General features: G+C 43.4%; 1 protein-coding gene and 1 long non-coding RNA gene across 32 annotated transcripts in view; one reads left to right on the forward strand and one right to left on the reverse strand.

Moving 5' to 3' along the window:
- The window catches only part of DCTN1 (dynactin subunit 1), a 39,864-nt gene extending 17,425 nt beyond the window's left edge, over nucleotides 1-22,439 (reverse strand). For 4 of the 29 annotated variants that reach the window (XM_056803617.1, XM_056803616.1, XM_056803600.1 and 1 more), the window contains exons 1-8: nucleotides 22,304-22,430; nucleotides 21,558-21,622; nucleotides 7,434-7,679; nucleotides 7,171-7,249; nucleotides 6,893-6,927; nucleotides 6,080-6,100; nucleotides 3,161-3,178; nucleotides 1,586-1,606 (exon numbers count right to left, since the gene is read on the reverse strand). In XM_056803617.1, coding sequence (XP_056659595.1) covers nucleotides 1,586-1,606; nucleotides 3,161-3,178; nucleotides 6,080-6,100; nucleotides 6,893-6,927; nucleotides 7,171-7,249; nucleotides 7,434-7,679; nucleotides 21,558-21,605 — 468 coding nt within the window. In that variant the 5' untranslated portion in view covers nucleotides 21,606-21,622; nucleotides 22,304-22,430. The other 25 variants (XM_056803620.1, XM_007496923.3, XM_007496917.3 and 22 more) reach the window with 15 other exon arrangements.
- Nucleotides 13,696-26,819, forward strand: part of LOC103093166 (uncharacterized) — a 71,876-nt gene continuing 58,752 nt past the window's right edge. The window contains exons 1-2 of one of the 3 annotated variants that reach the window (XR_469297.2): nucleotides 13,696-14,229; nucleotides 21,556-22,575. This is a non-coding gene — a long non-coding RNA (uncharacterized LOC103093166). The remainder of the gene's footprint in view (nucleotides 14,230-21,555; nucleotides 22,576-26,819) is intronic. The other 2 variants (XR_008913099.1, XR_008913100.1) reach the window with 2 other exon arrangements.

The raw sequence follows: 26,819 nt of genomic DNA on the forward strand, positions 1-26,819 counted from the left end.
AACATTCCTCAATCTGGATATTAAGCAAGCAGTCTAAGACCATGTTGGTTTTTTGGCTACCATATCAGTTCTAATTTATATTGAGTTTGCAGACCACTAAATTATTCAATCCATTGAAGATCATCTAATGAGGCCTTTCTCATCCTACACTTGTAAAGTCAATCAACCAAATTTCACTATAGGGCATACATTTACCCCTATCAAATTTAGCCTGACTGGATTAAGGTCTTTTGGATCTAAATTGGCTGCTGGGCTCACTGGTGCCATCTTCCTAGATCTAATAGCACTGGTATTCAAATGGTAGCCAATTATTATTATGAATAGGAGATACAACTAGCTCAGCTAAGGGCTACTTAGCTTAAATAGTAGAGGGAGGAGAGAAGATGATAAGGACAGGAAGAAGCCACAGGGAATTCTGTTCCCCTAGGGAGAGAGTCTCAAGACCTGTGTGCAAAGCAGGGGACGGGGAAAAAAGGGGAGGCAAATAGGGTATTCCTTCCTTCCTGTATATGAATACAAAGGCATACACAGTCACTGGCACTAAGGTTGGACCATACATGGATATTTGAGCTTGTCACAGAGATATAAGTCACATGATGATATCCACATGAACATACAACAGATGCTGTCATACATGGACCAATAGATTGGGCCATATACTGTCACACACAAACATGTACTATAGGAACATAGGATAAGTCATAGGTATACACAGATAGCCCATCCCTACCTTTTAAGAAGAACATCAGAGGAACATCCATCCCTCCATTCCTCCCTCCCCTCCCCACAAGAACTTCTCAAGGCTCATGATAGGCACAGAGAGTATATCTTAATCACACAGAGAGGTACACAGGGACATAGGAACACATGGCTGTATACAAGGACAGCTACCTCTCCTCTCCACTCCTCATAGCCTGTAAAGTCTCTTATAACAGTCATATCCTTTTCCCTCTTGTCTAGAGAAGGAATTCTTAAGCTAGGATCCATGAATTTATTTGTTTGTTAAATATATTTTGATCACTATTGCAATATGATAAGCTTCCTTTTAATCCTATGTATTTTATTTTATGAATTTAAAAACATTCTTTTCAGAAGAGGTCCATAGGCTACTTTCCCAGGGTGCCAAAGGGGTCCATGACACACAAAGTAAAGAAGCTCAGGCTGAGGGCATCTTGGCTAACCATCTCAAATAGTCCTCTTCCAGGAAGTATGCCCCAGTTAACTCTAGGCCCTGAGTGAGTGATCACTATTTCCTCTACAACCTTGGGTGCCAATTATCTCAGAAATGGATGTAGATGCTGTCAGAAGTGAAAGAGATCGTAGACATCATCTTTCCAACCTCATTTTATAGATAAGGAAACTGAGGCTCAGTTTTGGTGAGTAACATACATAGTAAATGTCCTCAGTCTTTTGTTGCAACTGTCTTGTCTCCTAATCACATATTATTAAATGCATATACACACATGTCCTGGCATAGCATAAATGCATGAACACACAGTGTTCACACACACACACACACACACACACACACACAATATACACAAAATAGCAGGGACCCCATAAGAGGTCTCTGGTTCTCTCTCACCTTGGGCCGGCGGGTGGTAGTCTGGCCAGGAAACAGGAGGCAGAACAGAGATATTCAGGAGAGCAAGAGACAGGAGCAGAGACAGACAGCGGCAGGAGCAGTGGAGAGAGTGGGAGAGGAAACAGGGACAGGACCACTGTTAGATGACCACTCCCCTCCCTTCTCCTCCCCCAAGGAATACCACCTTCCCCTTTGGTCCCCAACTGTGTTCCAAGTCCTCCCCTCACCCAACCCAGCAGGCCAAAGAACCCCAGTCATGGCCTAAAAGACCCAGTTTCCTCCGTAACCTCAGCCAGCCACAAAGGAAAGAGGCAGCAGGTGGTGAAGGAGGCCTCAGAGACCAGGTCCCCTAAGACCCAGCTATTTAGACGTGCTCTCAGTCATGGAAACCAAGCCCTCTCTGATCCTAGCTGCAGAACCTAGTGCCTACCAGTGTCCTTCTCTTCCTTTTCCCAAGATATAGGGGTCAAGGGCTAGGCTGGAGAGGCCCCCTAGAAATCAGATCTGCTGAGGTATGGCCCTAGGATATCTGTCTCAGGCACTCTAGTGAGTCTAGAAGAATAACTTGCCCCCTCAAGGTCCCATCCAGCCCTGCTCCCCACTATACCAGAGGGCTCAGGTATCAAGACCATAAATAATGAATTAGCCAGAAGCACTGAGCTCAGCGAGGTGGCCCCAGCTGCAGAATTGGGGGGGGGGGGGAGGGGAAGCAGAAGGGGAAAAAAGAGAAAAGGGAAAGAGAAGTCTCTCTAAAAGGGCTCTTCCCTTAAATCAGATCCCTAAACCCCACAAATCATCAGGAATGGGAAATTGCATACTAAACCCAAGTCTCAATAGGAGAATGCCATACAACAATTCTATTTCCAAATTCTTTCTTTAAGTGCCACCCCCAACCCAGTCCCCAGACCAGACCCCAGCTAAAGGTCTGTTCTGAGGGGCCTCTAGAGCCAAGGAGATACTTCTCTCTGGCTATTTCCTATCTCTACAACTCAGGGTCACAGAGGATAAACAAGAACTCGGCTCTCTTCCTAGCTAAGGCAGCACCCCTACTGAAACTGGAAGGTGGAAGAGAGGGAAACCTTGTAAGCTTATAACCTCCAGGGTAAGAATTAAATCCCAGCAAGCGCCTACAGAAGACTTAAAGCAACCCCCTGCCTAGGCTCCCCTAATAACAGGCAACTTTCTTAAAGCCAACAGCCACAGCCACAGCCACCCCTAGCCTGAAGCTCAGCCCCATGCACACGGCGGAGGAGTGGGGGTTGGGAGGGAACAACCCCAGGGACACACAGATCCACAAATCCCAGTGAAAGCCAAAGCCAGCTGAGGATGAAGGTGACAGGTGATGCTGAACCCTCCCCACTCCTTCCCCACCTCCCCCACCCCCATGGCAGGCTGACGGAGCCAGTAACTTGCAGCAGCAGCAGCAGTGGTGGTGGTGGTGGTGGTGACGGTGGTGGCGGTGGCAGCAGCAGCAGCAGCAAAAGCAATAGCAGTAGCAGCAGCAGCAGCAGCAATGCCGACCCCTAGGTAACCACAGTGCCCAAGGCCAGGGCCAATGGGAAAGGGGGTGAGTACCTTTCGGGTAGTCGGAGCCTGTCTCATCATTGCAGAAAACCAAAGACAGAGACACAGAAACAAACAGAGGGACCGAGGAAAGATGGCCGGAGAGAGGACAGAGATGGTGGGAGGATGGAGAATGGAGGGAGGGGGGGAGTGAGAGAGGCAGGCCGGGCAGAAGGGGACCAGCGGAAAGAGGAGGTTAGCGCATCAAATTCCAACAATGCAGCCTCATCTTCCCAGCCCCGGTTGCTGTGAAGCCTCCAAAGAGCTAGGAACTCTGGGGCTTCATGGCCCCGAGGCCCACCCCCACCCCGACCCTGTTCTTTTGCAGCTCTGTGCAGGGATCAGGAGTAGAGCCTGGCCCAGCTCGACATCTTAGGTAAATGCAGATCCCAGGATCTCAGCTTCTGACCAGCTGCACCCAGCCCTGGATTCTAGCTCCTCGTGATGTCATCGGACCCGCCCTCCAAGACTCTGCACGGGTGGGGGAGGGAGATGGTTCCTCAGTCACCTAGCAACACCCAGGGCTCCCCAGGCTCCTCCCCCTGGACCGCCCAGCACAGCATCCACTCCTAGCAGCATCCCAACCCGCAGGCTTTGGCTTCAGCCACAGCCCAGAACCAGAGAGGCCCAACTTCTCCCCAGGGGCTCAGCGCCAGGACCAGGCAGGGACTATGGTACCCTCTGTCACCATCACCATCACCGTCACCATCACCATCACCATCACTACGGCTGCCCTCTTCTGGGGAGTCCAGAGTTCCCTCCCACAGTCTGAGCTGCACCCTGGCTGCTGGTCTCTGCTGCTCCTCCCCCACCCCAACACACAAACACACACACACACACACACACACACACACACACACACACACACCATGCACGACACAAGTATACATGACACCCAACACACACATGGCATGCCACACATGGCAACGCAGCACGCCACACCCTGCATGTGTGTCAAACACATACGACACAACAACACAAACATACAATACACGTGTGCAAACACGTAACAAGCACACATGGCAGTACATGCCGGTGCACACAGAACAATGTGCCCGTCATTCTAGACCTGTGCAACATGTATGACATGCATAACACAAAACACCACATTTGTGCACAAAGTACACGGCACACAACACAACATAACACATATATATCCACCACAATGTATATAGCACACATCCACACACACAGCACATCATACAGCAATACATCATACACCAAACACATACAACACACATACACACATAAAACAGACACAATACACATGTGCACACAACATACATTACACATGCCAGCACAATACACACAATACATAGCACAAAAAACCAACACACATGCACACCACATATACACACTACAAGGTGTAACGCATACATAACACAAAACATGTACATAGCAGTGGACATATACATAGACACATGACACACATACATATACATACATCACACACATGCACCACCACACACATACACACAGTGTTTCCCTCTCCAAACCCCTCCCCCAGTGTCTCCTTCTCTTTGTGTTTCTTTCATACACATTCACACACATTCTAAAGTTCAGTGTCCCAAGGACACTACCACCTATGATACACAATTGATTAAGGAGATTAGAATTCCCCCATCCATCCACAAAGAAATCGCCCCACCCCCCAGCCCTCACCCAACTAGGACAGGCATAAAGGACATCTGGTAGAAACAGGAGACAATTAATCTCCATGATAATGTCCTCCATCAGTAATTCCTATCCTTTTACCCAGGGCTTTGAAGGGCGAAGAAGAAACCCTGGCAATACAGGCACCCCACCAGGCTTCCAATCTACCACTGAATCTCCTGTGCCTGAAGCATGGGTAAGGGACCCTCATTTCCCTCAGTAGCCCTGGGCTACTTCCAGAGAGAAGTCACCTCCTTTCCCCAAGTTTGGGGATGGCAAGCAGAGGTGTTGCTCCCCTTCTTCACTCTGCTCAAGGTCCCTGCAGTGAGATGGGATAGAGCCCAGCTGGGATAATTATGGAGGGGAGACGTTACAACTGCAGGGCCCTAAGCTAGAAGTCCAGCACACTACATACCATGACCACCCTCAAGAGCAAGTTCCTCCCCCTGAGTGAGTAGCTCCAAGAGCTCAAGGCAAGTCCCTCATGCAGCATCAGTGTGTCCCAAAATGATCAGGCAAGGAAGGAATCACAACACTGTACACATGGGATTTAGGGACAAGCACATGCAGGTCAAAGGCAGATGGAACAAAGGACCCAAGTGGGCCATGGGAAGATAAAGGCTGGAAGGCAAGAGAATTACATATTCCATAGATTCCTAGCATAGCACAGCTCCTATGACTAGTGGTAGGGGACAGGATCACATCTTCTATGAGTCAGAGTTCAAGGAAATGGCACAGCACCCAAAATTTCGAGAAGGGATAAGGAGAGGACTGGCATAACTCTAGGAAGGAGAGCTAGTAGGGAAAAGGGTAGAACCTCAAGGTAACATCTATTTAATCCTTTGAACAGCTGTACCAGAATCCTCTGGCTCAGGGGCTTAGAGTTCTTCCTACTCTGAAGCTTTTATCTCTCTGCCCAACTAGCCCTCTCATGCTAATGGCATAGGCTGACTGAGGGTACTCTATGCCTGAACCATGGCTTAGGGACAATCCTTCACCTCACCTAAGGCAATAGCCTCTGCTAGGATCATGCCTACTCTAAGTGGTCTATAACTGGCTAGAAAAAAGGGGAGATCTATAGTAAAAACCACCTGAAGCCTGGGAAAGCTGAGCCCTAGAAGGATCAAGGCTGCCCTTTCCTCTGGTCATCTAGGGCCCCAGAAGACATGCAAAAGCATGCAGCATCAAGAGGACATGCAGAAGAGCAGGATGGTTGGAAAGGGAGGCATGATGCCAGCCTACTCCCTCCCACTGACACACAACAAGGAGACACACCACCTTCTTGGGCTTCAATCCTCGCTGCATGGGAAGGGGTTCAGCAAAGGATAGAGTTAGACATTAAATAATCCAGAGCCCACATTCAAGCCACCACATTCAAGAACCCTAAGAGTCTGCATCAGCCCAAAGATGCTGGAGGGCATGTGACATACACAGTGACAAGAGACTCAAGAAGGATCTAGGAATGGCTAGTGCTTCCCCTGACCCTTGCATTTCCTGCCACCCTCTGCTAGGAGGTATTGAAAACCCAGAACAGCTCCTCAGTGGATGCCCTTTCTGGAGGAGATAAACTAAAGGCTCCCTTCTCCCTCAATGCAAGTCTTCCTCACATATATTAACACAATTGGAGGCAAATCCCCTAATAAAGGAGTCCCACACCCCTCCCTTGATCAACAATGTCACCAGACCCCAGCCTTCCCTCAAACCATTTCTAGCATGCTAATGCTAACAACATAGGGAGCCACACTGTCTAAGTCAAACAACCTGCTGATCCCACTCCCCCAGCAAACCTCATCAAGGCCCTCCCAATCCAATGTTTTCTTCTGAATCTACTAGAAATAATAGAAACTTTTGATCAACTCACTCCTAAACCCTTACACAAGCTTCTTCTAGAATTAGGCCCCAAGATTTATCCAGATTCCCTCTTGGTACCCCTTTATTTTTTTATTTTTTGGTACCCCTTTAACATACATCTAGAAAGCAAAAGATAAAAGTTCCATACTCCTCAGGCCCTGGTCCTCCCATCCAATATGGAAAATCCCTCCTCAACCCTCAGGTTCTAACCCTTCTGTCAAGCCCCATCAAGCAACTCACCAGTTTGCTGGCCTTGGCAGCTGAGTCTGTTGCCTCTGCAGAAAGAATGGAAAAGAGAAAAGGGTAGGTGTGGAAGAAGGAATTGGATATAAGAATTGGGGAGGGAGGCTGAGACCAGCAATGGAATCAGGTTCCAAGGCCCATGACCCTAACTGTACTGAGGAACCCCTGGTGACGCCTAGAGGAGGCAGCTCTGAGAAGCTGGGATGGGAGAAGGAAATGAGCTAATGAAGACTCGGCCACAAAGGAAAGGGGGACAGTAGCCAGGGGACATGTACCTCTCTTGAGAACTTTTGCAGCTGAGGAGTCTGGTGTCTCTGGGGATGTAGTATCTGCCCCATCTTCAAATACCTGGATCTGAGGCCAAGAAATAGGAATGTATCTCTCAATCAGAAATAACTGAGAACTCCCCATACTCAGTCTCTTGTTACTCAAAAAGCCTCAGGCACTATGATAAGTATGACTAGGCATTGTCCCATATCCCTTTCCCCACTGCTCACCCTCCCTCCCAGGTTGAGACTTGGGGGATTGGCACAAGTACCTGAGATTGTCGGACAAAGATGCCATGTCCCTCCTCACATGTGAAATACTTCCTTCCTTGGACAGTCCCATCATTCTTGCCTCTGGCTTCATCAAGGATCACACCTACCCACTTGCCTGTAGCAAAAAGTGTGGCCCCCACATAGGCCACTGTACCACGGTGGCCCTTCCCGATCACCTCCACTCGGGACCCCACACGAAGGGGTCGGCTGCTTGTCTCCGTACTCATCCTGCTGCCACTTGGTGTCTGCAAGAGACATAGAACAAGTCAGCTGCTTCACAGGCAGACATCACACCAGCACATAAGAAATGTGCAGGACCCAGATACTAATTCCGACAGGAGACCTGAGAGCTGATTTTAGGGAGGATGTGCATCACCCACACTAAAGCTATATTTACAGGTCTGGGCCAAACCCTGAAGCCCAGACTCCTTTCAATACCCACTAGATATCTCTTCTCCAAATGCTTACAGAACTTATTTATAATTTCTAATAGAATATCTAATTAGAAGTAAATTTGACATTTGCTAAAAAATAAAAATGTCCAATGTTACCATATTGCCGTTTTCTGTCAGACAGTGGCCCAAGTGGGGAAAGGAAATAACTCAAACTGACTAAGTAATTTGAGTGTTCCCCAACTTTAGTCCTAATCAGAATCACAGGGAAATATGGAGTCTAGGATCCACTAAGATCCAACTCCCTAATTATCTCAACTCCAGCAAAATTGTTTGCCTTTTCTGTAATTGAGGCACTCTCTGGGCTTCTCTCATCCACAGCTAAATCCCTATTCTTTCTTCAAGTCTCAAACCCATCCTTACTATATCCTCAACTTCCAGGTGATAAATCTTTCCCTGTCCTAGGCCCCGTTCTATCAATTCAGCCCACCTCATTCTACCTGCTGCCTCCAGAAGTAAAAGTGTGGGAGAGAGGAATCTCCAGAAAAAAAAAAAACCAAACCCTTAAAATTTCCTCTCATAGTAAAAAAGCTACACTTTTCATCCCAAGTCTATTCCTAAACATATATACAGTAGACTAAATGGGCTGGTTATCATCCCTAATAAGTCTTTAGTGGAAACTAAATATGTGCTGGACTGGACAATCTGAAAAAAAAAAAAAGGGTGCCATCAGGATCTCAGAGCCTGAGACACATATACAAGCTTGACCACACACACACAAGCTGACCATGAAAACAGAACAGAAATGGGAAACCAGGCTTTGAATGTATGGAAAGCGTCTCGAGCCCATGGGGATACAGAGGGCATACCACACCATATCACGCCTGGCCCAGCTTCAACAGCAACACTGTAGAACAGGGCAACCCAATACAGCAGAGGAATTCAGGAACTATAGTGTGACACGAGCCAAATAAATGACAGCAGGGCTTGTTTGTGTACCCACTCCCAACCCCTAGGAAGGAATACTTCTAGCACTCAAAGATCCTCAGTTTATGAGAAAGCCAGTCCCTGAAGGTGAGAAAACAGGATAGCTGCTTTAGGGGTTCATTGATGGTATAAACTGACAATGAAATCAGACTTCCCCCACCCCCAATTCACCCACACCCCCCAGGTGCCCAAAAGACCAAGCAAGTGGATAGTGACAAGGGTAGCCCAGGAGACAATACAGGAACTGAAGGGATGGGTAAGTGCCTCAGGGGGAAGGAGGATGGAAGTCAGGTAGAAAAGCAAATAGTGTCAACTCTCCTCCCAAGGCCCTCTCCTCACTCAGACCAGGCCAGGGAGAGATGAAGGAGCAACAAAGCAGCAATGAAGAAAGACTTCATTGTAAGTCTACTCTACCCAGACTCAGGGCCCCCATGATGTCCCAGCCCCCACTGGAGCCTGCAGCCGGTGGCTCAGTGACAGCCAGAGGCTAAGCAAAGCCAAGACACAGGGTATAACTTGAGACGGAGGCACAGTCTTCAGTACAGCGAAGATACCCAGAAGGAATCTGACAAGACCCCACACATACCAAGCTATGGGGACTCCCTACCAATACCCCAAAGCTGTGAGGTGTGATAGTCACAGCCCACAGCCCAGCCCCCCACAGCAACAATGCCCAGAAGAGCGCAGGCCCAGGTGGCCCAGCCCGCCCCTCTACTCCCCAGCTCCTAGGCTCAGCTGAGGGCAACCCCTGCATTCTACCCCCCACTTACCCGGCTATACACATGCCTCTTGCTCTGGGCCATGCTTCTGCCTGGGTTCCTTCCCCGATTTCTCCCCAGACCATCAGACACTGGACTGAGGGTATTAGGGACCCCAGGCCATCAGGATTCATAACGAAACCTGCAGGCCCATGAATACCACTATTTCTCCTACTCCCCACAGAGGAGTGGGACAAGCAGGCTCAGCCTAGGGAGAACAAGGGGGAGAAAGCTCCTTGGCTAGCAAAGGATTCCTGCGCCCAGAGCCTGGATCCTGCCAGCCCAGCTGATGAGCAGCCTCACTCTGCGCTAGTCTAGCTCTAGACTTGTCAGGGAGCTTTCCAGCCTCTGGGTCCTAATGCCCCACTCCGTCACCTGAGTCAGGGAAGAGGAGGCAGGAGGAAAGGACAGCCCTTCCAACTGCTTCTCTGCAGGAATGGCTGGGGGACCCTTTCTCCTGAAGTGGATAGTGAAGCTCGAAATCACTGTCCCTTTCCAAACACAGTGCTAAACTAGGTCAGGGAGGGGGGTCTGTCTGAGGTCTTATCATTGCCAAAGTTAAGTTCGACATGAAGAAGATAATGAGAATAGGAAATATCCTTGCACAAAAACATTAATAGCAGGAATATCTATAATAATAAAAAATTGGATGCAAAAATTGGGAGCAACAAGTGTAACCACTGAAGAAAATGTTTCAAATTGAGAGTAAAAAGGAAGACCCCTGAGAAACAGAGGAAACCTGAGAAGGGAGGGAGAAGTAAAGAGAACAGGGTTAACAAAGCAGCAGGACACAATGACTTTATGACAATGAAAGGAAAAATAAAGACAACATAACACTGCAGGTCAATTACAAGAGACAACTGGTGGCCCAGGAACTTTCCAAGTGGAATAAGTAAGTACCCTTTCTTTTTGTCAGCAATATGTAAAGAGCTGGTGAACTACAAAAGCTGAAAAGTGACAGGCACTCACAAGGGGGGAAAAGTCCCCCAAGCCTACCAGAAGGATGGGCCCATTGCATTTGATGGGAAGAGGCTCAGTATCTGCAAAGTTTACCAATTTGTAAAGTGAGAGGCATTCTCTCCCCTATCCCAAAAGATCTCAGTAAACATGCTTTCTAATCCTCTGCCCTCTAGGTCTGTACTCAGGCAAAGGAGTCAATCCAAAAGGATTTATTAGATCTCTCCCATGTCAGGACTTGTCAGGAATCTGTATCAAGCTGGTCCTGACATCAACACAGCAGAGGGAAATGTGGAAGCAGAAGGAAGGACATTTACCCTAAACCCCATCAAGTGGAACCAAATACTTGCTAAGGCACTGCTATTTGACCCCATCAAACTGCCTGGAAGAGAAACATTTAGAAATGGAGAATAAAGTAACAGCCATCCTAACTCTCTTCCTTGCTGGCTTGAAAGTCCTGGCCTTTTGCCCAGGGCTCTACCACTTCACCCAGATCAATGGCAGCAGGCAGAAACCTAGAGGAATGTTGACATTCACATAAAGCTCAACCAGAAGCTCCTCCAGTTACATGTTCCCCATGAGCTCTGGGCCTGTCTTCCCAGGAGATCAGTCTACACAGCTACCTCAGCCTCTGACCATTACTATCTATGTGCCCTTGGGCAAATCACTTCCTGCACCTTAGTTTTCTAATCTGGAAAATGAGAGGGTTGGACTAGATGGCCTCTGAGGCTTCTTCCAATTCTAGATTTACAGTTCTATGATCTTAGAGCCTCATTCTCACTTGAAGAGGTCACAAGAAAGAAGTAGGGAAGTCTTCTGGATTCTATAGGGATACTTACTCCATTGCCTACCCAGACTGAAGAAGATATTCTTCCCACACCACTGGCTGCTCAGCAGCAGCCAAGAGACCAGAGACCCTATAATCATTTGACACTTGGGTCAGTGGAGATTCTGGTACCATCTCTAGGGAAGGTGGCATCCACAGAGAGAGCACTAGATGATTTCCTGAGCAGTGAGCTAAGGGTATATATACAACAGTTCGAACTTCCAGAAGCCATAGGCTCAATTCAATATAAACACTGCTAACACATCAGGGCCTATGTTGCATTCTGAATATTCAGACAAAAAAATGTCCCTGCTCTGAAAGAGCTTCTATTTTACCCAGGAAAATGTACACAGATAAGAAATTTAAAAAAAATACAAACTAACTAATACCTGGGAAGATCAGGAAAGGCCTCATGTAGAAGGTAGCACATAAGCTTAGCCTTGAGGAAAGCTAAGGAATCTAAAAAGCATAGTGGGAAGAAGAGATGGGAGATTGTAGTGTCCTGCATCAGTTTGGAAGGAAGAGGACCTAAGAGCAAGTAATGGAAAAGTAGTCTGAAAAAGACAGGATGGAGCCTGACTCTAAAGAACTTTAAAGTTCAAACGAAAGTATTTTATCTTTGAAGCAACAGACATTGAAGCTTCTCAAGCAGAGGGACATGATCAGCCCTGAGGCCTACAGATATTAATTACTAATGCTCACCAACACACTAGGGCCTATTCTACTTATTACCCTTTCTACCATCTAATCCTGGAGAAAGGTATCCATCTTGCTCATCTCTGCCTCTTACAACAAATCTCTATCTTCTTCCAATGGTTAGTTCTGGTTCCACCTCCCATAGGAGGCTTTCCTAACTCTCCTCCTCCCCCAGCCATTAGTGCTATATAACTCTCCTGAAATTTGTTGTTCAGTCATTCAGTTGTGTCTGACTTTTTGTGATCCCATGTCCAGAGGCTTTCTTGGCAAAGACACTGTGGTGGTTTACAATTTCCTTCTCTAATAGATTAAGGCAAACAGAAATTAAATAACTTGACCAGGGGTCACATAGCTAATAAGAGTCTGAAGCTGGGTTTGAATTCAGGTCTTCCTGACTCCAGGCCCAGTGCTTTATCCACTAAACCCAGTCACCTCCTCTTGAAATTTTATTAAAAGAAAAATTCTACATTCACACAAATATTTATAGCAGCAATTTTTGTGGGAGCAAAGAACTAGAAACAAAGTAGATACCCATTGACTAAGGAATGACTAAACAAATTGTGGTTCATGAATAGAATAAAATATTAAATGTTATAAAAATCTTAATGATGGACAAGAGGAATATAGAAAAGCATGGAAAGACTTCCTTGAACTGACATAAAATCAAGTAAGCAGACCCAGGAAAATACAATTACAATAATGTAAGTATCAAGAACACCAAACAATTGAAAATGAATGTTAAAAAAGTATAAACAACAAGTTTGACCCAAAGAAAAAGATATGAGAGGATACCTCCCCCAACTTCTTTGCAAAAGGTAGGATATACTAATTTTTTCCAACATATTAATTTAGCTGAAATTTTTTCTCCTTTTCTTTTCTTATCTTTCATTATAAAAGATAGCTCCCAGAGAGGGAGAAGAGAAAGAATAAGGGGTGGAAATCTACATGATATAAGAAGAAATCAATAGTTATTTTTAAAGAGAAAAAAGACCATTAAGTTTTGGCAACTAAGAGCTAGTAACTCTGGAGAGCAGATTTCCTTGAATGAGGAGATTAGAAGTCAGGCTATATAGAGTTAAGAAGACACTGAAAGGAGAGGAAGTAGAGGCACCTATGACTGACATCCTTTTCAAGTAGGTTAGCCACAAAAGGAGGAATGATAAGAGGAAGATAGCCAGTGGGGATGAACAGATCAAATGAAGTTTTTTTGAGGATAACTTTAGCCTCAGGTAGCTGTGAAAGACTTAAGGAAGTATGAAAAGTTTTGAAAGAGCTTACATCTTGAACAGAATAGTGAGTTAGTTAGGGAGACATAAAAGGAGCACCTTGCCACAAAAAGGACCCAGTTAAGATTACATAAAAAATTTGTAGTGGACCCAATCAGAACCCATATTCCTCAATTTCCTCTAATTTCATTAGCACACTGCCTCTCAACATATCTGAAAAAGTTGAGATAGAGACACTGGAATTGGTTCCACTACCTTCTTCCACATAGGGTCCACATAGACATGTATAAGCCTTTACAATGGCCCTTATTTAAGAGTCCCAGTATTTCTAGGTCTGAAATTCACCTCCCAGTATGACCAATCATGCCCTTCTTACTATGGGTGGTGCTTATATACCAAACTGCTGATAGGAAACTTCTCCTTTTCTAACCTGAACTCAATGTGTTGCACATTATCTCTGGTGGTCCCAGGACCATTTAAAGGAATACAAAGAAGCCATGATATTCCTCCCTTCTCCCAACAAAGGATTTTGGAGAATAAGCAAGGAGCAATCAGCTGGGTGCTCAGGAAACCTTAATGACTAGTTTGCCCATGCTAGGCTCCTCCTCTGGCACCAGCCCTTATACCTGGAAGCAAAGCCCTAGCACTAGGACCCTGCAGACAGGGGTCCTGAGCCTGCGCTCCACAGGGCTGCACCATTTCACAACTTCTGCAGCAGCCTCAGCAGCTAACAAAGCTGCTGTCACTGGTACCAACACCTCTATCAATTCTGTCCTTCCCTGTCTGCTGACTGGCTATCCTAATGTGGAATGTCCTTTTCTGTCCCCTTTCAAATCAAGAGGAAACCTCTGAATACAACTGGAAAAAAATCTCTGCCATGAAACCCACTTAGAGGAGGTAACCATAGCAACCTGCATTTGGAAGCAATGGAGAAGATGCTCCAGCAAGAAGAGGTGAGTCTATTTCTCTTCCATCATCTCTATCTCTACCACTCCCCTAATTCACCCTAATCAGGCAACCATACTTACCCTTCAGGCCTACTTAAAACTGACACCACGTGGAAAAAGGAGCTTGTTTTATTAATCGCTATATAAACCATTACTAAAGCTAGTCTACCATGCTCAGAACAGATAAGAGGGGTCTATACTCCTTGCTCAATCCCTCAGTAACAGTTCAGGCTCAGCCTGCAGGGCCTGGTGAATGGTTTGGGCTTCCCAGCCAGGTCTAAGTCTTGACAAAAAGTCAGAGATACAAAAAGACTGAAAAAGCTTTTTCCAAGGTCTCCATTACCATAATAGATTAAGATGGAGGAGGGGGTTGGGGGAGGGGAAGAAAATAGTGTCTAATGCTCAACTACTCAGGACCTTGGCACAGGAGGCTTGACCAAAACTATAGCTCTCCCCTCACAACCTTCCTCTCTGGAGGCTATGCATCTGCTAAATCTCCTCTCCTTCCTTCCCCATCCCCCCACCCTCTGCCTGTCTCCATCCCACATAGATGACAACCCTTCCTAAACTAAGCACTAGCTTAGCACAGAAGCCTGGAGATTGTATTTCTGTCTCCTCTTGATGGTTTCATTTTTGGATAGCTGACATTCTCCTCCAAAACAACTTCTAGAAAGTATCTCTAATCCAGCACCAGGAACCTCAAGCTAAACTGGAGCTAATGAACCCTGCCAAATATCTCCCAGCTAGGAGCCACTGGCACTCCCTAACAGCAAACATGATTAAAGGGTGGGGGGAAGGAAAGCTGTCACTGCTTTAGCTCTTCAGGAGCTTTCTCAGGATCTCTTCATAATTTATCTAAATAGAGGCCTTAGGGAAGAGGGGACTTAGGGTAGCCTCAGGATTCACTAGGAACTGTGGCAGACTTGAGCCCCAATTTTCTCAAATAATATCCAGGAACACCAAAGAACCTTCTGTGTTTAGGAGACAGGCAAAAAGAGTCTCCTGGAAAAACAGCAACCTCCATTTTACATGGATCAGAGGTGAAGTAACGTGTGGAAAACACTATGATAATGAAGAGATACAAAGTTTGCAAAGTCCTTGCCCCCTAAAGGCTACAGTATAGTAGGAAGATAAAACAAAACTACAGAAAAACTAAGTATACAATATTACATTATTCTATAGTACATTAGAACAAGTAGTATGGAGATTCAGTGTTTCATATAGAATCCCCTTTTTGAAACCTTATACATTTGGAAAAGCTCCCCTTTTTTGGTTTTTAAGTTTAAAATTTTAAAATATATAAACAAACTCTAAGTAGAAAGAAAAAGAGAAAGTTGTTTGGGGAGAAGGGAATGGAACAGAGACCAGAATAAGCTTTATGAAAAAAATGGCATTTACGTATCTGAACTGGTCTTTAAGGAATGGTTAGGAATTAAATATGTGAAGAAAAGGAAGGATATTTTAGGCATAGATGACATGTGAAAAAAAGGCACAGAAGGAAACACAGGGCCTGTATGGAGGACAGAGATAATCAATAATAATACAATAATTTCCAGCACTTACATAGCACCTACTATGTGCCTGGTACTGTGTTAAGGACTTTGTAACTACTGTCTCATTTGAACCTCACAATAACCTTGAGAGGCAGGAGCTATCATTCATTATCCCCATTTTACTGAAGGAGAAACTGAAGTAGACAGAGGTGAAGTGATTTGTCCAAAAGTCATCACTTTGTCCACTGAGCCACCTAGCTGCTACCAGTTTGGTTAGAATTTAAAACTTAAAGTGGGTAAGCAAAGTAATATGAAAAGGTAAGGTAGGGGCAGCTAGGTAGATCAGTGAATAGAGCACCAGGCCTGGAGATGAGAGATCCTGGATTCAAATGTGATCTCAGATACTTCCTAGCTATGGGATACTAAGCAGGTCATTTAACCCCAGGTGCTCAGTCCTTAATTCTATTATGCCTTGGAACCAAAATTCAGTTATCTATTCTGAGACAAAAGATAAAGGTTTTTTAAAAAGGTAAGCTAGAGCCAGATTGAGGAATGCCTTAACAGCCAGAAAAAGGAGTTTAAACTTTACTCAGGAGAAGATAGGGAGCCAGTGAAGATCTTTCAGCAGAGGAACATGACAGGTCAAATTATCATACTGGACACTGGGTATATGTTAAACAAGTCTGTCTGTTGGTCAAGTACAATTGGTGCCAGCCTGGGTTTTCAATCCACTCCAAGATAAAGATAAACCCTAAAGGTACACATTGTCAATTGCCTACAAGTAGTTATTTAGGTTTGGGTAATGATCATCTACCATATTCCTGACTTTATTTCCTCAGAATCCTGCCCCATTTTCTCCCTACTGGTTTTCTCTACACTTATAAACTTGCTCAGGTCTCCTAAGCTGAAACAACATTTTCCTTCAAACCTGCTACACACCAAGGCACTTACTATCCCTTCTCTCCTTTCATCCCCTCCCCCCCAAAAGCTTCTCAAACTAAAAGTTAACTCAGTGCCTCCACTTCCTCACCACTCACATGCTTTTCCCCAGTCCCTTGCAATCTGACTCCTTCACCTTAACACTTCTCTGAAATTGCTTCCCATCAACCTCTGTTTCACCAAATCCAATGACTCATTGTCTTTCCCCACAGGCTTTGTGTCATCATCTTCTGATGGTGCTATCCACTCCATCTTTATCAAAATTTCCTCCCTCACTTGGCTCCTGACACATTATGTCTTAATTATCGTCTGATCTTTTTAGCCATTCCTTTGTCTTCTTCCCCCTTATATGTGGGCATTTCCCAGTGTCCTCAGCCTCTTAGTCTATTTATCCACAGAAATTTCAGCTATTCACAAGGCTTCAACTAATACTTCTCTACAGATGTTTTCCAAATCTATATCTTTAGCCATGACCACAACTCTAAGTGACTACTGAACACTTTTATAGGGATATCCTACCATCCCCTTAGACTTAACACTGGTACTCCCTCAAACTAGTCCCCCTACCCCACTCATTCCTAAAATATGGATATGTAAGGGTATACTTTATTCAAAAGGAATTAACAAGAAGATAAGGAGAAACGGCACCATAAAAAGGTATATTCATGTGATGAAATAAAGAAAAAAGGGGATGCATGATGGAGAATATTTGGGTAACAATCAATGGAAGAAGAAACAGAAGTGATATTGTCTTGAGAGTATAACATGAACCACTTGGACAGAAGAAAGAAATAGATATTTCAGAAACTATCACCAACCTGGCATGGAAGTCTTATACAATAGTGTTTGGGAACTCCAATTATCTAGACATCTGGAGCTTTCTGTTAAAAGCAGGGCAGCTGACACATTCTTGGCTAGCCTTAATGGTAATTTTATTCTTCAAAAAGTGGAAGAAAAATAAGGCGGGGATGTGATTCAGATCTGATTCTGACTAACAATAAAGAACTGGCTAGATGTTTAGGTACAAATGATAGAAATCTGGGGGAGAAGTAACAATTCCTCCTCCTTAGAATTCAAGATAAAGCAAGAAAGGAAAACCAGGCAAGTCTGACAATCCCCCACATTCTCTAGAACAGAGAGATCAAAGGATACAGAAAAAAAAAGACAAACAGGATATCAGAGTTTAAAAACCTAGAGTGGAGATCAATCCAAAGGGAAGGGGGGAAAATTAAATTCTAATGCCACTAGTTCCAATGAAAAGAGAGAGCAATTTAAGAGACCAGTCTGAATGTAGAGAATTCTTTGGCTTATTCATATTACTTAAAAATAAGTATAGAATATTAGGAAGCAAGGGATAGCAATTACAAAAGAATATAAAACATCATCTTGCTCATCTCATTTTAATATTAAAAGTGCTAGAGCTCAGAATGAAAGGTGGAAACTAATTCCAAAGACAACCAAAAAAAAATTTCAACCATGTTTGGGGCAAGAGGGAAATCAAAGAATGGATAAGACCAGTTCTTGGAATGAATGAGGTAACAATCCCTGGGAAAAAAGTAGAACTAAGCAACTGCTTCTGCTTTATATAACAAGGCAAAATGATCTTAGCCCTAAAAAAAGAAAGAAAGTGGCTAAGGAGAAGTTGAAATACAAGATAATTCAATAAACACTTATTAAACACTGTAAACAAGTCACTATGCTAAGTAATGGAGGCACAAAGAAAAAAAAATAGTTCCTGCCCTCAAGGAATTTACATTCTAATGAAGGAATATAATATTTCCACAAATAAATAACATACAAGGAAAATTAAGCAAGGATAGAGCACTAACAACTTGGAAACAAGGAAAGCCTTCACAGGGGAGATACTTGAGTTGACCCTTAAAGGAAGAAAAGGATTCAGAGAGGCTGACACAAAAAGTGAGGAGATACTACAGGCATGAGAGATGGCTTGTGCACTGGATGGAGGCAGGAAGTGGAGTATAAAATTCATGGAATAACTAGTACATTCCAGCCAAACGGGAATGCAAAGTTAATGATGGGGAGAAGCGAAGTAAAGTTGGAAAAGTAGGCAGGGAGCCAAATTGTAGAGAATTAAAGGACAGATTAAGAAGCTTGTCTATTATCCTATTAGGAAAATCACTGAAGGCTTTGGGTAAGGCAATGACATGGTCAAAAGTATTTTATTTTTTTAAAAAATTAGTTTTAGGTGGCTCGATGATGGGAGATCCTGAGTTCAAATATGACCTCAGATACTTCCTAGCTGGGTGACCCTGGGAAAGTCAATTAACCTCAATGCTTAGTCCTTACAACTCTTCTGCCTTGGAACCAATACACAGTATTGATTTTAAGACAAAAGGTAAGGGTTCATTATTGTTTTTTAAATCAGTATGTGGATGATGGATTAAAAAGGGGGAAAACTATAATCAGGAGGATCACTCAAGTAGTCCAGGCAAGAAATGTTAAGACCCTAATTTGGAGTAAGGACAATGTTAGTACAAAGACAATGGATAGGAAAGATTGTTGTAGAGAAAGAATTGATAAGATTCATGGAGATGGTACTTCACTGTTCTCAAAGTTGCAATTTCTGGATAAACTCCATCCCAAAGCACTGAAAGAACTGTTGATGTGATTGTTGAGCAATTTCAGTGATCTTTGAAAAAGATGTTACAGCAAAATGTGCTTGTTTTCAAAAGGGAAAAGAATGGAGTCACTAAATTTATCTTCAATAAGCTTGATTTGAAATTAAAAGTGATGTGCAATGAACATCTAAAAGAGGAAGCAGGGCCTTGTCAAGAACAGATCAGGCCACCTTAACCTCATGTGATATTAAGGTTTACTAGAAAGATGATCAGGACATAGTAAACCTAGATTTCAGCAAAGCATATGAAGGTCTTTCATGCAATTCTTGTGGACAAAATGGAAAAATATAAGAGATAATGGAAATTTTAGGTGGGATTTGAACTACCTTAATGCCTTGAAGGCATATAGCAAATTACCCCAGGGATTTGTTCTTCCCCAGCTCTATTCAGAACATTTTTATGAAAGACTTGGATAAAGGCATAAAGAGATTGTTTATCTACAGAACCCATGAAGCTGAAAATTATCCTTCAGTTGGATGATAGAATAAAAATCTAAAAAGATTTTGATGGATTAGAATGGATTTAATCTAACAGGATGGAATTAAATAAATATAAATATAAATTCTCTTACTTGGGTACTTAAAAAAAACCACAACTTCTTAAGGGATGAAGAAACCATGGCAAGAAAATAGTTTATGTGAAAAATATCAGATTTTAGAGGAATGTAGGTTCAATATGAGCCAGCAATAGGACATACCAGGCAAAGAAGCTAATACAATTACAGGCTTCATTAAATGAGAACAGTCAATATCCTGAAAGAGGGAAGTGACAATTTCACTGAAAGAGGCAACAGTTTCCCCAGACTGGTTCTGGGTACTATATTTTCAATTCAATAATAAACAAGTATTTCAAGGGTATCAGGAGTCAGTCAGTCAATAAACATTTATTAAGTACCTACTATATGCCAAGCACTGGGGATACAAAGAAAAACTAAAGCCAGTCCTTGTTCTCAATGAGTTCATAATCTAATGAGGAAAGATAGCAGGCAAACAAATAGGCATATACAAGCTTCATCCTGATAAATGGGAAATAATCAGTAGAGGGAAAAGACTAGAATTAAGAGGGATTGGGAAAGACTTCTTATAGATGGTGGGATAAGGACTTAAACTGTGTCATAAAGATCAGATGAAGGAAACAGGCATGCTTAATAGAGAAGAGAAGAAGTGAGGACTTGAGACCTGTATTTAAATACTAGAAGGGCAGCCTAAGGGAAGAGAGATTAGCTTTGTTCTGCTTGATCCTGGAAAAGAAAAATTCATAGTAATGAGTTCAAGTTCAGAAAGATCTACTGAAGTTTGATGTAATGAAGAAGCTTCAAAACAATTAGAACTCTTCAAATGTATACAGGAGCCTTTTAACCTATTGCCTTCCTCTTATCTCTTACCTATTCTAATCTTGCACATGATAGTCAAATTAATACTGCTTTATTTTCACCCTAGTACTGTAAATACCACATAGTTTGAACCCATCTGCTTTTTTTCTAAATTAATTTAAAAATCAACCCACCCCCTCAAAGCCCAACTTGAGCATACACCTCCTTGGTGAATTCTTTTCTAACCACTCCAGTCCACAGAACTCTATCCCTTCTCTGAACATGTGTGTTTGGGGCAAGTTTCATCCTTGGATCTCAGTTTCCCCATCTGGAAGATAAGGGTCAGTTCTAGTCTTCAGTTCTATATTTCATGTTTGACATATCATGGAATGCCTTGTACTCCTATTGATCTTTTTAAACAAACACCCCATCTTCCCTTATACTGCCTTATACTTTTTTATATGCCCAATGGCTTGCAGATTAAGTATTCATTAAGTGTAAATTGACTCAGGGCAGCTAGATGGTTTAGTAGATTGAAAGCTGGGCCTAGAGACAGGAGGTACTAGGTTCAAATCTGATTCAAACACTTCCTAGCTGTATAACTGAGCAAGTGATTAACTAGCCCTTACAGCATTCCTGTCTTGGAATCAATAAACAATATTCATTCTAAGACAAAAGGTAAGGGTTTGTTTTTTTAAAGTGTGAATTAATTCTTCACATGACCACAAAAGTTGTTATCTCTTCAAAAACATGTCTTACTGAGCTGTGGACTTACCTAAAGTCAGGGAGAGAGATGAAATAACTTGTGATGAATTTTCTGATTGCTAGGGCTAATCCAGGAAGCAAGGTACCCAAATATACAAATTCAGGCCCACAGGCTCCTGACCACTAAACTATCCTAGCACAAATAATACCTTTTGTTAAAACTTTGCTTTTATTCTTTTGACAGACCTCGGCATGATACAATGTGGTTTGAAGGGGAGACTCTCCAGCTTCCATGGAAATTTCTCTTATCCCTAGGAAAACACAGAAGAAATCTAGAGCTAAGAAGCTTCCAAAAGTGGTGAAGTCAGGCTACCACGTGAGACGCAGTTGTTAAGGTTGGAGGCTAGCACACAAGTCTCATCTCACAAACTCCCCAACATCTTGGCCCTCTGCTCCCTCCCAATAGGCAGCCCTTGATACACAAATACGCCAAGCCAAACATCAGACTCCTAAAATACTTTAACCTATATCCCTTACACATACCTGCCTTCCCACTGCCCAAGAGTCGCAGGTCTGAATCCTGATCACCCCTCACCCTTTCTACAAACCAAACTGGTTCTACAAACCAGTCTGAAGCATTCCCACCTCCCACAAAGTCTAGGTAAGACCTTGACCACCTTCCAGCTCACTCAAAATCAGGCCTGAACTCTAACCCCAACCCGCAAGTCTCAGGTTTCTACCCTGACACCGCCTCCTAGAAAGAGTTTGCTCTCGCTCTCGGTAGCTCTCTCCTGACTCCACCCCGCCCCAGACTTATTATACCTTGACACGCCTCCCACAATTATACCGGACCCCCAAAAACCATACACACACCCCACCCTAGCCCTAGAGACCCTAATCCTTTCGCCCCTTACTCCAAACATACACTCCCCAGCCCCCGGAGAATTGAATAGGGCTGCTGATGGGGTACCACCCCCGCCGCGCACTACTACCTGTCAGGGGCAGGCCTGCGGACTTCTCGGCTGGCCCCCAACGGCGGCCACCGCCCAAGACCCCTCCCAAGCCGGCCAGCCCCGCCCCAAACACCCGGGGAAAGCCGGCCGTGCTGCCCGCTTCTCCGCCTCGCCCCGCGCTAGAGCCTCGAGGCCCACGGCCCGTGACTTCGGCCAGGAACAAGGCTTGAATTTCATTCTACGCGAAGCCCAGATTTAGGGAGGCTGCGTGCCTGAGATTCAGTGGGGACCCTGCAACGCAGGATCAGGCAGTAAGTAGGGCAGCCCCGTGGGAGGTTGGGGACCTCCGACGGAAGGAGCAAGCGCACTGGGAACTTGAAGCCACGGGAGAACACTGATGGAAGAGAAGGAAATGAGAGTGGGATAGAGCGCCCCTACTGAGTGGAAAGGAGAAGCAGCAACGGAAGGAGAGAGGGCGGGACGAGGCGGGGGCGGGCCCTCCGTTGCTGTCATTTTTTTCCAGGACCTAGGAGAAGGCGGAACCAGAACTCTACCTTCTAGTGGTGCCCAAACAGTAATACCATTGAGCTAGTGCTGTGGACTGCTTGCTAGACCTGGAGTGAAGGAACCGAGTTTAAATCAGCCTCATAAGTGTCCCAGCTGGGTCACTCTGGGCAAGTCCTGGCCTGTCCTGTCTTGCTTCAGTTTCCCTGTCAAAAAGTGGGGATAATAATGGCCCTTCCTACCAGATTGCTTATTAAGAGTGTGACTTTGAGGTCGATGGGGATATGATTGGGGATATAGACTCTAGATCACCCTAGTGCAAATATTAATGGTATAGAAATGGGTCTTGATCAATGACACATGTAAAACCAAGTGGGGTTACGGGAGGGGGGATTGGGGAGAGGGCAGGGAAAGAACATGAATTTTGTAACTATGGGAAAATACTCTAAATTAATTAAATTTTTCAAAAAAAAAGTGTGGCCTTGAATAAGTCCTGTCCTCTACCATGGTTTCCACATCTGTAAAATGGGATATTGTAATTTATTTTATTTTATTTTTTAAATTAAGTTTATTTAATTAATTAATTTAGAATTTTTTTTTGCCTATATCGTCTGGAAATTTGGATACCTCAATTTTACCCATGCCTTTTGGAGAAAGCCCTTTACTAGGCACACATTTAAACTATAGACTTTAAAACTGGGAATCCTAGTGTGGGTGGGATATGCTGGCATAATAAAATTGTCCAGTGTTTTTATTTGTTTTAGAGGTTTCTCTTATGTTAAAGTTCTCTCAGGAAGCCCAGCTCTTAGTTTGACCCTTTCCTTTGGGATTGTGTTAGTTGACTACTCCCGGACGCTGGCTGCAACCTCTTTGTGCCTGCTTGTAGTTTTGTCTATGCAGTTTTGCCATTGGGAGTTCTCCAGAGGGTATAATAGACCCCCAAGCTCTGTCCCTCTTTGTATTTGCCAATCTAGCATTGTTGGCTCTCCCAGGGGTCAGTGGCCAGAGCAACCAGAGTCCAGAGTTTCAGGGCTCTGTGTGGGTATGTAGCTGCAGCTCTGTGTGGAGGCCTAATTAAGCACTGAACCCCTTTCCTTAATTAGAGAGTGGCTTTTCTGACTATTTAATAGTTCTGTGTTTTTTCCAAGTTAACACATATTGATATTTGCACCAGAGTCATTATTTAGAGACCTATATCCCCAATCATATCCCCATCAACCCATGTGATAAAGCAGTCGTTTTTCTTCTGTTTCTACTCCCACAGTTCTTTCCCTGGATGTGGATAGTGTTCTTTCTCATAAGTTCCTCAGAATTGTCCTGGATCATTGCATTGCTGCTAGTAGAGAAGTCCATTATATTCAATTGTGCCACAGTGTATCTGTCTCTGTCTACAATGTTCTCCTGGTTTTGCTCCTTCCACTCTGCATCAATTCCTGGAGGTCATTCTAATTCACATGGAATTCCTCCAGTTCATTATTTCTTTGAGCACAATAGTATTCCATCACCAACAGATACCACAATTTCTTCAGCCATTCCCCAATTGAAGGGCATTCCCTCATTTTCCAATTTTTTGCCATCACAAAGAGTGTGGGTATGAATATTTTTGTACAAGTCTTTTTTTCTTATTATCTCTTTGGGGCATAAACCCAGCAGTGGTGTAGCTGGGTCAAAGGGCAGGAAGTCTTTTAAAGCCCTTTGTGCATAGTTCCATTCTTCCAGAATGGTTGGATCAATTCACAACTCCACCAGAAATGCATTAGTGTCCCAATTTTGCCACATCCCCTCCAACATTTATTACTTTGCTGTCATATTAACCAATCTGCTAGGTGTGAGGTGGTACCTCAGAGTTGTTTTGATTTGCATTTCTCTAATTATAAGGGATTTAGAACACTTTTTCATATGCTTATTGGTAGTTTTGATTTCTTTATCTGAAAATTGCCTGTTCATGTCCCTTGACCATTTATCAATTGGGGAATGGTTTGATTTTTTGTGTGTGTGTATGTACAATTGATTTGGCTCCTTATAAATATGAGTAATTAGACCTTTGTCAGGTTTTTGTTATAAAGATTTTTTCCCAATTTGTCGCTTGTCTTCTAATTTTGGTTGCATTGGTTTTGTTTATATAACAACTTTTTAATGTAATGTAATCAAAATTATTCATTTTACATTTTGTAATATTCTCTATCTCTTGCTTGGCCTTAAAATCTTTCCTTTCACGTAGATCTGACAGGTATACTATTCTATGTTCACCTAATTTACTTATAGTTTCCTTCTTCATATTTAAGTCATTCACCCATTCTGAACTTATCTTGGTTTAGGGTGTGAGATGTTGATCTAAACCTAATTTCTCCCATACTGTTTTCTAATTTTCCCATCAGTTTTTGTCAAATAGTGGGGTTTTGTCCCCAAAGTTGGGATCTTAGGTTTATCCTACATTATCTTGCTGAGGTTATTTATCCCAAGCCTATTCTATTGATCCTCCTTTCTGTCTCTTAGCCAGTACCATATGGTTTTGATGGATGCTTTATAATACAGTTTAAGAACTGGTACTGCTAAGCCCATGTCCTCCACATTTTTTCATTATTTCCCTTCATATTCTTGATCTTTTCTTCCAAATGAACTTTATTATACTTTTTTTCTGATTTTCTTGGTAGATTGATAGGTATGGCACTGAATAAGTAAATTAATTTGGATAGGATTGTCATTTTTATTATGTTAACTCATCTTACTCATAAGCAATTAATGTTTTTTCAAATGTTTAGATCTAGTTTTGTGTGGAAAGTGTTTTGTAGTTGTGTTCATATAATTCTTGGTAAATAGATTTCTACATATTTTATATTGTCTAAGATGATTTTAAGTGGAATTTCTCTTTCTAACTCTTGCTGCTGAGTTGTGATGGAAATATATATATATGCTGATGATTTATGTGGGTTTATTTTGTATCCTGCAACTTTGCTAAAGTTGTTGATTTCCACTAGTTTTTTAGTTGATTATCTAGGATTCTTTAATTAGGCCATCATATCTTCTGCAAAGTGATAGTTTAATCTCCTTATTGCCTATTTTTATAACTTCAATTTATTTGTCTTCTCTAATTGCTATTGCTAGTGTTTTGATAATGGGCATCTGTAATAAAATGGATAATCTGTGTGGAAACTATGTCTGGTTATGGTAATGGGTACTCTGGCCTTGCTCACTAAAGAGCTGCTTAGGGAAACTTCAGGAATGCCTATTTGTTATGGAGATAGATGAGAGATGCTGCTTGAGAGATAGATAATGCTAAAGGGGTGCTCTGGAGCTGCCTATTGATCACTACTAGCTAATAAATCAAACTATCTCCTAGCCTCCACCCTTCACCTCCCAGTTTTCACCCAGCCCTTTTGCCTCCCTTTCCCCTCCCCCAATCTTAGTCAGCCACCTTCTAAGTAACTCAGGGGAGAACTATGAGATTTCAGAGAAATATTCTTCACTCTTTTTTTCTCAGGTAAAGGGGTTTATTGGGAATAAACAGGATAGGGATTGAGGTGAAGGGGATAGGGGTGTCCCTAGTCTACAAGGAAGGGTTTTAGAGGATGTCAATTCAGTCACAATTGTGACACAGAGACAGCCAGAGGGATGGAGGACAAGTATTTTTCTTCTTCCTTCTTTAGTCAGGTAATCTCTGCTTGAGTAATTCAAGTCCAGACTCTGTCAAAAAGCCAGTCTCTTTTAGTCAGGAACCCAGAGAAGAGATTTCTCCTTTCTTGGTCAGTCACCCACAGAGATAGAGCCAAAGTCCCAGTTTTTTTCCTCTCTGGCCAGGCTCCCCAACTGCCTCTCCTGGGAACATTCTGTTTGGAATCTTCTCCTTGATTGACAGACAGGTCCTTCACCTTGGTCTGCATGCCTGGCTTCCTGTAAATCCTCTCTTTCTTCAAGCCTCTTCCACACATCCTTGTTTCACTCCTGATCTTATTGGGAAGGCTTCTAAATTATCCCCATTGCAGATGATGCTTGCTGATGGTTTTAAATATATACTGTTTATTTTATTTTTATTTTTTTAAAACCCTTACCT

This window comes from Monodelphis domestica, chromosome 6 (genome assembly GCF_027887165.1).
Source record: "Monodelphis domestica isolate mMonDom1 chromosome 6, mMonDom1.pri, whole genome shotgun sequence".
Taxonomy (NCBI): Eukaryota; Metazoa; Chordata; class Mammalia; order Didelphimorphia; family Didelphidae; genus Monodelphis; species Monodelphis domestica.